The following is a 12,641-nucleotide window of genomic DNA, read 5'->3' on the forward strand; positions in this document are numbered from 1 at the left end:
AATTATCATTAAAGGGCCATGATACCCAAATGATGCAGGATAGTAAAAAGCGTACTAGAAAATAGCACCATAACATCTTTATGTAAAAAAGAAATACATTTTACCTCAAAATGTCCTAAGTATTCACATATCATTGTAAAGGACTTTAAGAAGCAAATCAGTATGCCTGTCTCGTGACTTTCAAGGGAGCGAGCCTCATGTACACATGTTATTTCCCTATTCAGTTTAAAGAAGTTTACTATGAAATCTCATGAAAGTTAAGTAAAATCTCATGAGATCACAGTAAAAGAGTTCATGGCCTCAGCACTGTTGATGCTGATTGGATGCTGTTCATTTCTTTTACCTGCAGCTGGACAGCAGCTAAAGTATAACTTTTTACACAGGACTAACTCTGCTGAGCTGAGGAAATTGAGAGGTAAAATATCTTCCTTTTTTACATAGAGATGATCAGGTGATATTTTCCTGTCAGCTTTTTACAGTTATACTGCATCAGTTTCAAGTGATTTAGCATATGAATATTATGTCCCTTTAAATATATTTATGTTAAATTGTGCAATTAATTTGTGCTTTGGATAGCAGAAAATCATATGATATAATAATATAAAAAATTATTACACTGCCCCTACCCAGAAACTTCATAATGCCACCCGGCTGGCAAAATGTTCTGTGGAGAACACTGCTATGTATATGAACCCTGCAAAAAAGTTAAAACAAAAAGTTAAAGTCCCACTTGGGAGTCACAATACATTCCAGCTCCAGAGGACACTGCCAGTGATTAGTGACTACATGCATATGTCTCTCCTAATTGGCTCACAGGAATGTTCAGCTCAGCCAGTAAGAAATTAGAACATTTATGTTATATATTATTATTACATTATTATTATTATTCAGTATTATGATGTTGGATAACACTACGATTTCTAAACAATTTACATAGCTTACGTCATAATTTGTTTTATTTATACTTGCCCGTCCAGTGATCTTTCCTTCTGAAAAGTCTGTCCTGAATCGCTAAGAGAAGAGAAAAGCACAATAAATAAAATTGAATATATATTAACAACAAAACACACATTCCCTACATAAAACAAACAAAATTTACTACCATAACATATTAATTAGTTTGGAGGGTTACAATTTCCTAATAATGTAATATTTATATATTCATTCACACACATACATGCATACAAACGCTCACAGATAGTTACATGATTATATTAGGTAACCCAGTAACTGTCTTACCAGTGCTTCTGTTAGAAGTTCTGTTCTGTGCTCTGTAGAAAACTTTAAGGTCTCAGACTTTTTCCCGCTGCCTTTCCTAAATGTAAGAGCAAATTCTGTTCCTTGTCCTTTGCCCACAGGGCTGATACCACAAATGTCTCCATAAGGCCACTGAAATAAAAGATAAGTAACAAATAATTACAACAGGGTAACTAAAATTGCGTGTCTAACACACACACTATATATATATATATAAAAACAAATAAAAATTTTTTTATATATATATATATATATATATATATATATATATATATATATATATATATATATATATATATATATACACATATATACACACACACACACACACATATATACACACACATATATATATCTCAAAAGTGGACAACCAAACCCTTGAATTCCAGTTGATATTCCTTGAATTCCAGTTGATACCCATGGGTCACAATTTCCAGCTCCCAGGGTTCCTGAACATCTCTTGCCCAAGCCTGAGCAAAGAAAGAAAGTCTGCCCCCTACTAGATCCAGTCCGGGTTGGGGGCCGCCCCTTCATGCTGTCTTTGTAGCAGCAGCAGGCATCTTGGATTGTTTACCTTTATTCCAAGTCTGATTGGGTCTCCAGACTGACAGATTGGGCAAAATTCCCTTCCTGTTTTGTGGAGGAAGAGGAAGCAGAGGGTCCTCCTTTAAAGTTTCGAAAGGAACGAAAATTATTCTGTTTACCCCTAATCTTAACAGACTTATCCTGAGGTAGAGAATGACCTTTACCTCCAGTAATGTCAGAAATGATTTCCTTCAATTCAGGCCCAAATAGGGTCTTACCTTTAAAAGGAATAGCTAAAAGCTTAGATTTTGATGACACATCAGCAGACCAAGATTTGAGCCATAACGCTCTACGCGCTAGAATGGCAAATCCTGTATTTTTCACCGCTAATTTAGCAATTTGAAAAGCGGCATCAGTAATAAAAGAATTAGCTAGCTTGAGAGCCTTAATTCTATTCCAAGATGTCATTTAATGGAGTCTCAACCTTCAGAGACTCTTCTAGAGCATCAAACCAAAAAGCTGCTGCAGTAGTTACTGGAACAATGCAAGCTGTAGGTTGTAAAAGAAAACCCTTATGAATAAATCATTTCTTTAGAAAACCCTCTAACTTTTTATCCATAGGGTCTTTGAAAGCACAACTGTCTTTAATAGGTATAGTTGTACGCTTAGCCAGGGTAGATATAGCTCCCTCCACCTTAGGGACCGTTTCCCTTGAGTCCCGAATGGTGTCTGATATGGGAAACATTTTCTTAAAATTAGGAGGGGGAGAGAACGGTATATTCCTTTCTTACAATTTCCGAAATTCTTTTAGGAACCGGAAAAACATCAGTGTAAGTAGGCACCTCTAGATATTTGTCCATCTTACACAATTTCTCTGGTGGTATCACAATAGGGTCACAATCATCCAGAGTCGCTAAAACCTCCCGAAGTAACAGGCGGAGGTGTTCAAGCTTAAATTTAATGGACATCACGTCCGAATCTGTCTGAGGTAACACATTTCCAGAGTCTGAAAGTTCTCCCTCAGACAGCAATTCCCTGACCCCCAACTCAGAACAGTGTGAGGGTACATCGGAAATAGCCAATAAAGCATCAGAGGATTCAGTATTCACATTAATACCTGACCTACTGCGTTTACCCTGTAACACTGGAAATTTAGATAATACCTCGGTAAGGGTAGTTGACATAACTGCAGCCATCTCCTGCAGAGTAAAAGAATTAGATGCACTAGAGGTACTTGGCGTCACTTGTGTGGGCGTTAAAGGTTGTGACACTTGGGGAGAATTGGATGGCATATCCTGGTTCTCTTCAGAATCATCCTTAGGCACACTTTCTTTACCTAAAATATGCTTTTTACAGTGTAAGGCCCTTTCAGTACAAGAGGTACACAATGTAAGAGGGGGTTCCACAATGGCTTCTAAACACATAAAACAATGAGATTCCTCAATGTCAGACATGTTGAACAGACTAGTAATAACCACAATAGTCGTTAAACACTTTGAAAAGCATGTATTGCGCCTTTAAGAAATAAAAAAAACGCACAAATTTTCCAAAACTGCTTCAAAACTTTAATTTACCTTTTAAAAATAACTACACCTAACTAATGGCTCCAAAAATTATTGCACCCCAAGAGTAAGGGGAGAAATTAACCTCTAAAAGGTATTTATAGTCACAAATATGTTAGATTTGGCAAAAATAACCCCTGCGCCTACCTGCCCCCAGGGTACTGCAAAATTACTCTACAACGATCCGGTTAACGATCCGGTTAACAGAAACACCAGTCTAGGCTCAACCGGAGCTAATGCCTGCTGCCTTCTCAGCCAGAGTAAAGTGCGCGTCTGAGCGCGCAAAATTAAGCCCCGCCGATCATGTCCGATGATCGTCTAGGCCTGAACAACCGCATGGTGAAGCGGTTTAGAGTATAAGCCATGTGGATCTATTACACCCCTAAGTACACTCAAAATGTGGCTCAACAGTTAATAAACAATAAAAACGTTAGGCATATTCCTGCCTCTCCCAGTGTCTATTTATAATGCGATTAAGTCCATTATAATGCTTGCCCAATAGGTCATATAAAATAAATTAAGCATAGGTTACTCAGTAATACCCTTTTTGTTTTACAGGTCTACTGCTTACCCCTTCCCTTGCAGGGAAATAAATGTCAGCCAGTTCTGATATAACAAGTCTCCTCAGAAATAAAGGGCTGCACATACCTCAATGCTGCTTGTAGCATGAAACCGTTCTCCACACTGAAGATGTCTCTTGTATTACCTTCAGAAGTCTTGTGGGAACCAACATGGATCTTAGTTACATCTGCTAAGATCATCCACCTCAGGGCAGAAATCTTCTTCCATATCCCCCTTAGGAAAATAGTACACACCGGTACCATTTAAAATAAAAAAACTTCTTGATTGAAGAAACTAAAACTAACACCCACTTTACCTCTTCCTAGTATAACACAGGCAAAGAGAATGACTGGGGGTGGAGGGGAAGGGAGGAGCTATATATACAGCTCTGCTGTGGTGCTCTTTGCCACTTCCTGTTAGCAGGAGGATAATATCCCACAAGTAAGGATGAAATCCGTGGACTCGTTTTATCTTGTAGAAGAAATAGAATGCACCTGTCATGGTTTATTATATATTTCCTACCTGTTCTATGTTAAATTTTGTATATATTATGTATTAATATTGTTTTTGCATTTTATTATACCCTATTGTATCAATGCAATGTTTTGTGGACCCAGGATATACTTGAAAACGAGAGAAATCTCAATGTATCCTTCCTGGTAAAATATTTTATAAATAAATAATAATAAATAAATATACACACACACACACATTTTATTTATTTATATATATATATACATACACAAATATATACACACACATTTCAAGTTCTGAGAATTAGAAATTGCTAAATTTTCAGAGCTATGGGGGGGCGGAGTTAGCCACCGATCTGAATGGCAGCACAGTGAAGGAGCTCTGCTTTAAACGAGTCTTTTTCTCGTGGATTAAGGTGTTAAAAGCGCTAAAAAGTACAATCTGCTATACTACACCTGAGCTCCTGGATCTAACACCTACTATCCAGCACCCTGGTGCCTGGGTCTGGACCCCTGGCACACCAGACCGAACCAACTTGGGACCCTTTCTGGGCACACACACCTAACCTTTGCATTCCAAAGAACTAATCGACAACAAAAAACAACATCCCTCTTTAATCTCTGGGCCCTCTGGAGTAGATACTTCCAGGGTTCTTTCTGACTTTCTCAGCACTAATTACAATGTGATGCCCCTATATTATGGGCAACCTTGAAGGCCTACCTGCGGGGCCCAATTATATCCTGAGCTGCGCTCACTAGAGACACACAATAGAGGTGACCCCTCAAGATTGATGGCCAAGCAGATTACAGTCATCAGATAAAAAATTAATTCAATTGAAGAAAAGAGGGTGCAGTCAAACCTTTTGGCCCTCAATTATACTACTACAAAAGCAACAGGGTAGACCGACTTCTTGCACATAAGCTCCGGATCCGTACACAGCAAAGACGAATCCCGTTGATTAAAACACAGAGAGGAGTGATTCACTCCCCAAAAGATATAGCAAGCGCATTTGCTCACTACTATACAAAATTATGCAATCTGGATGCCTCCTTGGGGAACGTTAGAGCCCCTACCTTGCAGATTGAACAGTTCCTCTCCTCCCTTTATCTCCCGGCCCTGTCTGTAGAAGATGCCCAAAGTCTGCCTGGCCCACTGTCTGCTGAAGAATTGAAACAGACGATATCCTCGCTTCAAATAAACAAGGCCCCAGGTCCGGATGGGTTTACCGCTTTATTCTACAAAACTTTTTCCTTGCAGCTGATCCCTATTCTCACCAGATTCTTTAACTCTGCCTTCAGTGAGGGCAAGTTACGTCTGGAATTTCTGAAGGCGTCGATCATCAACCTACCTAAGGAAGGGAAGGACCACTCCTTGTGCGTAAGTTACAGGCCGATTTCCCGAATTAACGTGAATATAAAGCTTTATGTGAAAATGTTGGCCACAAGACTGAACAGACTTCTCCCAAACCTGATCAATTCTGACCAGGTGGGCTTTATTCCAGGCAGACAGGGCCTGGACAACACCAGGCGCCTCCTGAAGATTTTCACAGAGGCCACAGATATGGGGATTCCCCTTCTCGCCCTGTTGATGGACGCAGAGAAAGCGTTTGACAGGGTGAAATGGGACTACATGTTCTCCGCTCTTAGAGCATTCGGTCTCCCGGAGGCCTTCCTTACTGCAGTGAGATCTCTATACTCTTGCCCCACGGCGAGGGTGAGAGGTCTGGACTTCTGCTCAAGAGTGGTGCATATCAGAAATGGAACGAGACAGGGGTGCCCCCTGTCCCCCCTTCTGTTTGCCCTTGCCATTGAACCACTGGCAGCAGCAATTAGGAAGTCAGCGCAAATCAAGGGATTAATCCTCCATGACACCCCTCAGAAATTAGCTCTCTATGCTGATGATTTGACGCTCTTCATCACAGACCCGGAAGATTCTCTTCACGCATTGTTTGACCTCCTGGACATTTCCTACTACACGCTAAATCATGGTAAAACAGAAGCCTACCCCCTAAACTTATCTGAATCATCTCTACACTCCCTCAGGAGAAAATATAAATTCCAATGGTCTATATTTGGCCAAAAGCACCTAGGAGTGTTCCTTTCCCATGATATTGGAACAGTTTTATCTAAAAACTTTAATGCCCTACTATCCCAACTCCAAGGGGACCTGTGCTCCAGACGATATGATGAAATCTCCTGGTTTGGGAGAATCGCAGCGGTTAAGATGATGTAGCTTCCTAAATTAACGTATCTCTTCAGATGTTTGCCAATAAAGGTCCCACTTCTGCTGCTTAATAAATTCCAAGCAGTGATCAATTGGTACATATGGAATGGGAAGAGGCCACGCGTTGCAGCTTCTTTGCTGCAACGCTCAATCCTCGCTGGAGAACTAGGCCTCCCGAACATAAGGCTTTACTATGAAACCGCCCTTTTATCCCACATCTCAGAGTGGAATGTAAAAGGAGATGGCCCTCGCTGGATAGAACTTGAGCAGGCGTCTTTGCCGGCTCATAAAGCCTTGTTGGACCTTATCTGGATTCCATCCCATTGTGCCTCGGATATTCCGAACAACAACAAGATTGTCTTGCACTGCAGGAACTCCTGGTTGCGTCTCCACCATAATGTCATGGTCTCACCGCACCCTTCACCATGTCACTCTATATCAGGCCTTTTGTATGGCCTCCCATTAGCAGGTCCCACGGTACAGCGGGCTTTTTCTCCACTCAGAGTGGCCGACCTTTTCTCAGGGGAGAATCCAGTGTCACCCAGCGACCTGGCTAATACCCATGCTATCCAGCCAAGATTCAGATTTGACCTGTTAAGACTACTTTCTATACTAAAATATTGGGGATTGTAGTGTCCTTGCCCCCGGAGACAGCTCTGCTCCATGCTGGCCTCCGGTCCCACTCTGTGCTCAGGCGCATACTGCTGATAACGATCCTAATGGCAGCAAAATTACTGATTGCACGAAATTGGAAGAAACCTAACCCTCCCACTTGGCAAGCCTTGATCCAACTTATCTCCTACTTCAGATCCATTGAGAGTTATGTATATAATTCACGCCAACAAACAGATCTGTACGCCTTGATATGGGAGCCATGGGACTCATTGGGAGAGGGCAAAATTCTCTCTCTGTAGAGTATCCCTGATTTAGGCTGATGACAATATTGACAGGGAGGGGACTGTACAATATCCCCCCTCCCTGAGGCTGACGGGCTCGGGGTCCCCCACCACCCCCCACCCCCTTTTTTTCCCCTCTTATTTCTCCTTTCCCTTCCCCCTCTTCCTCCTAATCCTACTACCCCACGGGATTTCCCGATGGAACAACCGATATACAGACTCTTAATTACCACCAGAGCCTTCTGGGCTCATTTGGGACTTATGCACAATACATTAAGCTTACTGATTGAGTCTCTGTGCCTAGACTTTTTCACAAAAACTATATTTCTAACAGACGTTAGCTAAAATGTAAAAACTAGAGGTTTACAACTTCTTAAGATGTACCGTTTTTGTTCTGACTCTTGCTCATTGTAAAAATTGTTTTGAACCTTGAAGGACAAATGTTTTTCTTCTCTGGTATTCATACATCTTTAGAAATACCATATGTATATTGTACTTTGAATTTCACCTCAATAAAATTATTTGGAAGAAATTTTCAGAGCTAAATTACATTAAAAAAGTAGCAAAATTAATAATGAAAATATATTCAAAAGTTGTTTCATCATGGATTATATATAAATCCCAAGGTGTTTATTGTCCCTTTAAGTACTATGTTTCAAGAAGTACAATAAATAGAAGATAGTTTGGAGTAGAATACAAGGGGCAAGCAAGATAGATGAAAGTGAAACCTATAATGTTATTGTTTCCTTAAATAAAAGTATTTAAATTATTATTAAGGTAATGATTATTTTTCAACTTCCAATAAAAGTACAACAGAAATGTACAAATATAACTGACTGTCCAATTAAACTGGAGATAATTTTGAAATGATTGCAAGTTAGGCTATGTATTTCTAATGGTACATATCCAAATGAGTAATTCTTTTAAATTTTACTGTAAAACATGGAAATTTATTATTCCAAAAATTAAACCTTCATCCGGTTCTAAATATTAAGATTATAAAAATCAACAAGAATGAGTCTTTATGTAGAAAACAATGATTTAAATAGTCTTACTAACTAGTGATTGAAAGCTTAAATTATTCTTACCAGATAATTTTCTTTTCTTCCGACGGGGAGAGTCCACAGCTGCATTAATTACTTTTGGGAAATACAGAACCTGGCTACCAGGAGGAGGCAAAGACACCCCAGCCAAAGGCTTAAATACCTCCCCCACTTTCCTCATCCCCCAGTCTTTCTACCAAGGGAACAAGGAACAGTAGGAGAAATATCAGGGTGAAAAAATGTGCCAGAAGAACAAAAAATTAAGGCCGCCAGATAAAAAAAAAACACAGGCGGGGAGCTGTGGACTCTCCCCGTCAGAAGAAAAGAAAATTATCTGGTAAGTATAATTTAAGTTTTTCTTCTTAAACGGGTATAGCCCACAGCTGCATTCATTACTTTTGTGAAATCAATACCCAAGCTTATAGAGGACACTGAATGCAAAAGGGCGGAAACCAAAAGGTGTCCCATTCTGATGGCACCACAGCCTGACAACCCGGACTCCCAATAAAAACCTACTTCAACAGAAGCAGGAGAACAAAAATATGGAAAGAGGACAATGTAACTGCCCAATAAATAGAACCATACCAATCACAGTTAGAGATTACTCTAAAAGCAGGACTCCACTGAGCACAAACGTCTCTGAGGAGACAAAAATCCCACTCACTAGAAGCACACAAACAAAAAAATCTCTCAATGAACAATGGTAAGGGAAACAACAGACTCCCACACCACCTCCTCCCTAACTGAAAGAAGGGAAGAATCAGATAAGACGGTCCGAAAGAACCTCCAGAACACATAAAAACCCCGGGAGCAGAACTGAAACGGAATAGTAACATCTGTTTATGCCACAAATGAAAGTCGCAGGCTTCCATCGGTAGGGAGTCTGACTAAACGTCAAAACATGGTAACTAGTCAACTGAATAGCTAGCAAACATGCATCAGGACATCCCTGGAAAGGACAAGAGAATAAACTCAGAAAGCAGGGCGGACCAACTCCTACCCTACTAGAGACGGGGCAAGGAAGGACAACCCCTGACCAATGAGGAAGAACCAACTACAAGGCCTCCCAACCTAAGTAAGGGTCCTGCAGGAGACATGATACGTGGTTGATGCCCAAACAGAGCAGTCAGAATACCTGACCACTACTTTGATCTAACAGTCCTAACACCGAAGCGACTGTCAATGTCCTTATGACCAGAGAGATTAAAAAATCCCAGCATCGATAAAGCCTAGTTCTTAAGGAAAAGAAAGCGTAAGAAGGCACCCAGAGACTAACTCAGGATCCAGGATACCTATACTCGTTAACCCTTAGAAACCGAAGGGAGGGTACAATGCAACAAGAGAAACCTTGACCCACAAAATCCTAGAGACAGATGAAGGAAAAACTAACTCAGGAGGAGCCAACTGGGAAGGTGCAGTAGACAGGATCCTTCAAAATAGACGAAAAACTCAGAAATCCAGGAATATTCTAGAAAAGAAATTTCCAGGAAAAACATCCCTCTCTCCAGAAGAGTGAAAGGAACCGCCCCAGAAGGATAAGGAGAGTTCCCCAGGCCTGGGAAACCAAACCTGCTACCGGACAACGGACATATTCAAGACTATTAAAATCTGGGAACAGAACAACCAAATTCCAAGTCAAAGACAAGGGCTAGGTTAAAAATCCTAACACCCAAAACCAGGAGCCGGATCAAAGGCCAAAACCTTGTGGAACAACCACGAGATACTCCTTCAGGAATGAAAATTGCACCAGAATCGATGCAATCACTGCCAAACCCCCATGGGGTCTTTAACTCTGATCTCTCAAGATGTATCCCAGTGACTGGTCACACAGCCCCAAAGGGTTTCTAGTATGACAGAAGTATGACAGCAAGAGAGACTGCATAACAATCCCCCAGATCCACAAGTATAAGGATCCTCAGAGGACCGGAAGTCCTACCCCAAAAGACAAGGGGAAGCGAAAAGGGGCAGCGAACCTCAAAAAGAGGAGAAAAGCACTGGCGAAGGAGATTGTACAATAGGATAATTCAATCCAAAAAGGAGTACCAATAGAGGGGAACAATCACCCCCTCACCAGATACTGAAGATCTCCAAGCAGTCATCTGATCCACCTCAGAAGAGAAGACTCCAACTCCTGTCCAAAGGACCTCAGGAGCTACAAATACACTGCCACAGCAAGATTTGTAAACCCAGCTAGCCATGCAAGGACAAAACACTTAGGATAGAGTACGAACCAACATCGGACGGCCCATCAAGATGAAACAAACTAGGACCAACCTGACATCTAGGAAAGAAGAACCTCCTATAACTTGTAAATACAAGAAAACAACCTCTTAACAAGAAGTAAACTTAGTACCCAAACAGGACCAGCCTGCAGACCAGGGTACAATGAACTGTTCAAGAGCTTAACTGAAAGGTCCAACCCCTAGCAGGGCTAGACTAAACAAACAGACAAACGACAGACAAATAAGCTCTATGGCTTAAAGTGAAGGTCAATTTTGACGATTTAGTGCCCGTTTTTTTAATACTACTATTAAAAACAAGGGCACTTTAATTCATCAAAATTGACATTTCAAGTGTTTTCTTAAAAAAAACGTACCTTTCAAGCCGCTACAGCGCTTCCTCCGCCCGTCGCAAGCCCTCTTTGCGGGTCCAAAATGACGAATCCGGCTTCATCCAATCACGGCGTTCCCCTAGGCCATGATCCCCCCCGGGGGGACGGGGAAGCCGTGATTGGAGGAAGCCGGATTCGTCATTTCTGACGTAAGCAGAGGCTTCTGGCGGCCGGGGGGAATCGATGGAGCAGCTTTCAGGATTAAAAGGTACGTTTTTGAAGAAAACGCTTGAAATATCAATTTTGATGAATTAAAGTGCCGTTGTTTTTAATAGGATTATTAAAAACCAGACACTAGGGGGCGTGTCCAGGCGGCAGCCATGATAGGTCGCAAAACAGGGAGCTCTTCATCTGATCCCAATAATCCACCGATTATATAGTTAATACAGCAGCATCAACAATCAAGACATCAAACATCAGTTTTCTGAGCTTATGCTACATCGCCAGATGCTGATATAATTGCAAATAGTTTATAAATAACCCTGTACTGGACCATTGAAGATTTGGGCGGCGGCCTTACTAATATATCTCAAAAAAAAAAAAACCCAGAGTTTACTGGCTAAACTGGAGAGTCAGATGCAGGACAGATTTGAGGACCTTACTTCCACGCTACAAAACCCACATGATGTAGAAATAATTTCTGAGTCTAAATGGATAGACATGAGGGACTCCGGATTGCAACATACTGGCTGCCAGCTAGTCGCGAGGTCAAGTGTGCCCACATTGGTCTCTGTTTACTGTGCCAATGAGTATGAGAAGATATAGCTCAGCTCTCTACCCTCTCTCCCAGCTGCGGGTGCTGCGGCCGATCCCCCAATGATTGACACTATTATGCATTACAGCCTATCTTACACTATGTATTACAAGTTTCTATCAAGTCTCTCCAGAGCTACAAATATGAATAGTGAAATTTTACTTTTCCATCTGTTTGTGGTCGATACATTAGACTCGTTCATAGATTGTGTTTACTGCAGCATATAAAAGTATGACACTGATGGGGATAGTAATATTTCTATGGGATGTCTTCATTGTTATGTGGAGTTGTGTGGTGGGGGTTGGTCAAACTAATTTTCCCATTTGAGGATTTTCCTAACATACCCATAATTGGGTTAACTGGGCAAAGACCTCCGGGTGGAGTTCCCACTCCCCCGGATGGAAAGTCTGACGACTCAAATAGTCCGCCTCCCAGTTGTCTACTCCTGGGATGTGAATTGCAGATAGATGGCAGGAGTGATCCTCCGCCCATTTGATGATCTTGGACACCTCGCTCATCGCCAAGGAACTCTTTGTTCCCCCCTGATGATTGATGTACGCAACAGTCGTTATGTTGTCCGACTGAAACCTTATGAACCTGGCTTCCGCTAGTTGAGGCCAAGCCAGGAGCGCATTGAATATTGCTCTTAGTTCCAAAATGTTTATCGGGAGAAGAGACTCTTCCCGAGACCATAGACCCTGAGCTTTCAGAGAGTCCCAGACCGCGCCCCAACCC

The 12,641-nt window shown here is 41.5% G+C and overlaps 1 protein-coding gene across 4 annotated transcripts in view; it reads right to left on the bottom strand.

The window, feature by feature from the left end:
* DNAJC13 (DnaJ heat shock protein family (Hsp40) member C13) overlaps positions 1-12,641 on the bottom strand; it is a 709,325-nt gene that overhangs the window by 435,140 nt on the left and 261,544 nt on the right. For all 4 annotated transcript variants that reach the window (XR_008402530.1, XM_053714290.1, XM_053714292.1 and 1 more), the window contains exons 4-5: positions 1,240-1,389; positions 970-1,011 (exon numbers count right to left, since the gene is read on the bottom strand). Coding sequence is in view for 3 of the 4 variants with exons in the window: in XM_053714290.1 (XP_053570265.1) it covers positions 970-1,011; positions 1,240-1,389 (192 nt within the window). In the remaining variant the exon portion in view is untranslated. The remainder of the gene's footprint in view (positions 1-969; positions 1,012-1,239; positions 1,390-12,641) is intronic.

This window comes from Bombina bombina, chromosome 5 (assembly GCF_027579735.1).
Source record: "Bombina bombina isolate aBomBom1 chromosome 5, aBomBom1.pri, whole genome shotgun sequence".
Taxonomy (NCBI): domain Eukaryota; kingdom Metazoa; phylum Chordata; class Amphibia; order Anura; family Bombinatoridae; genus Bombina; species Bombina bombina.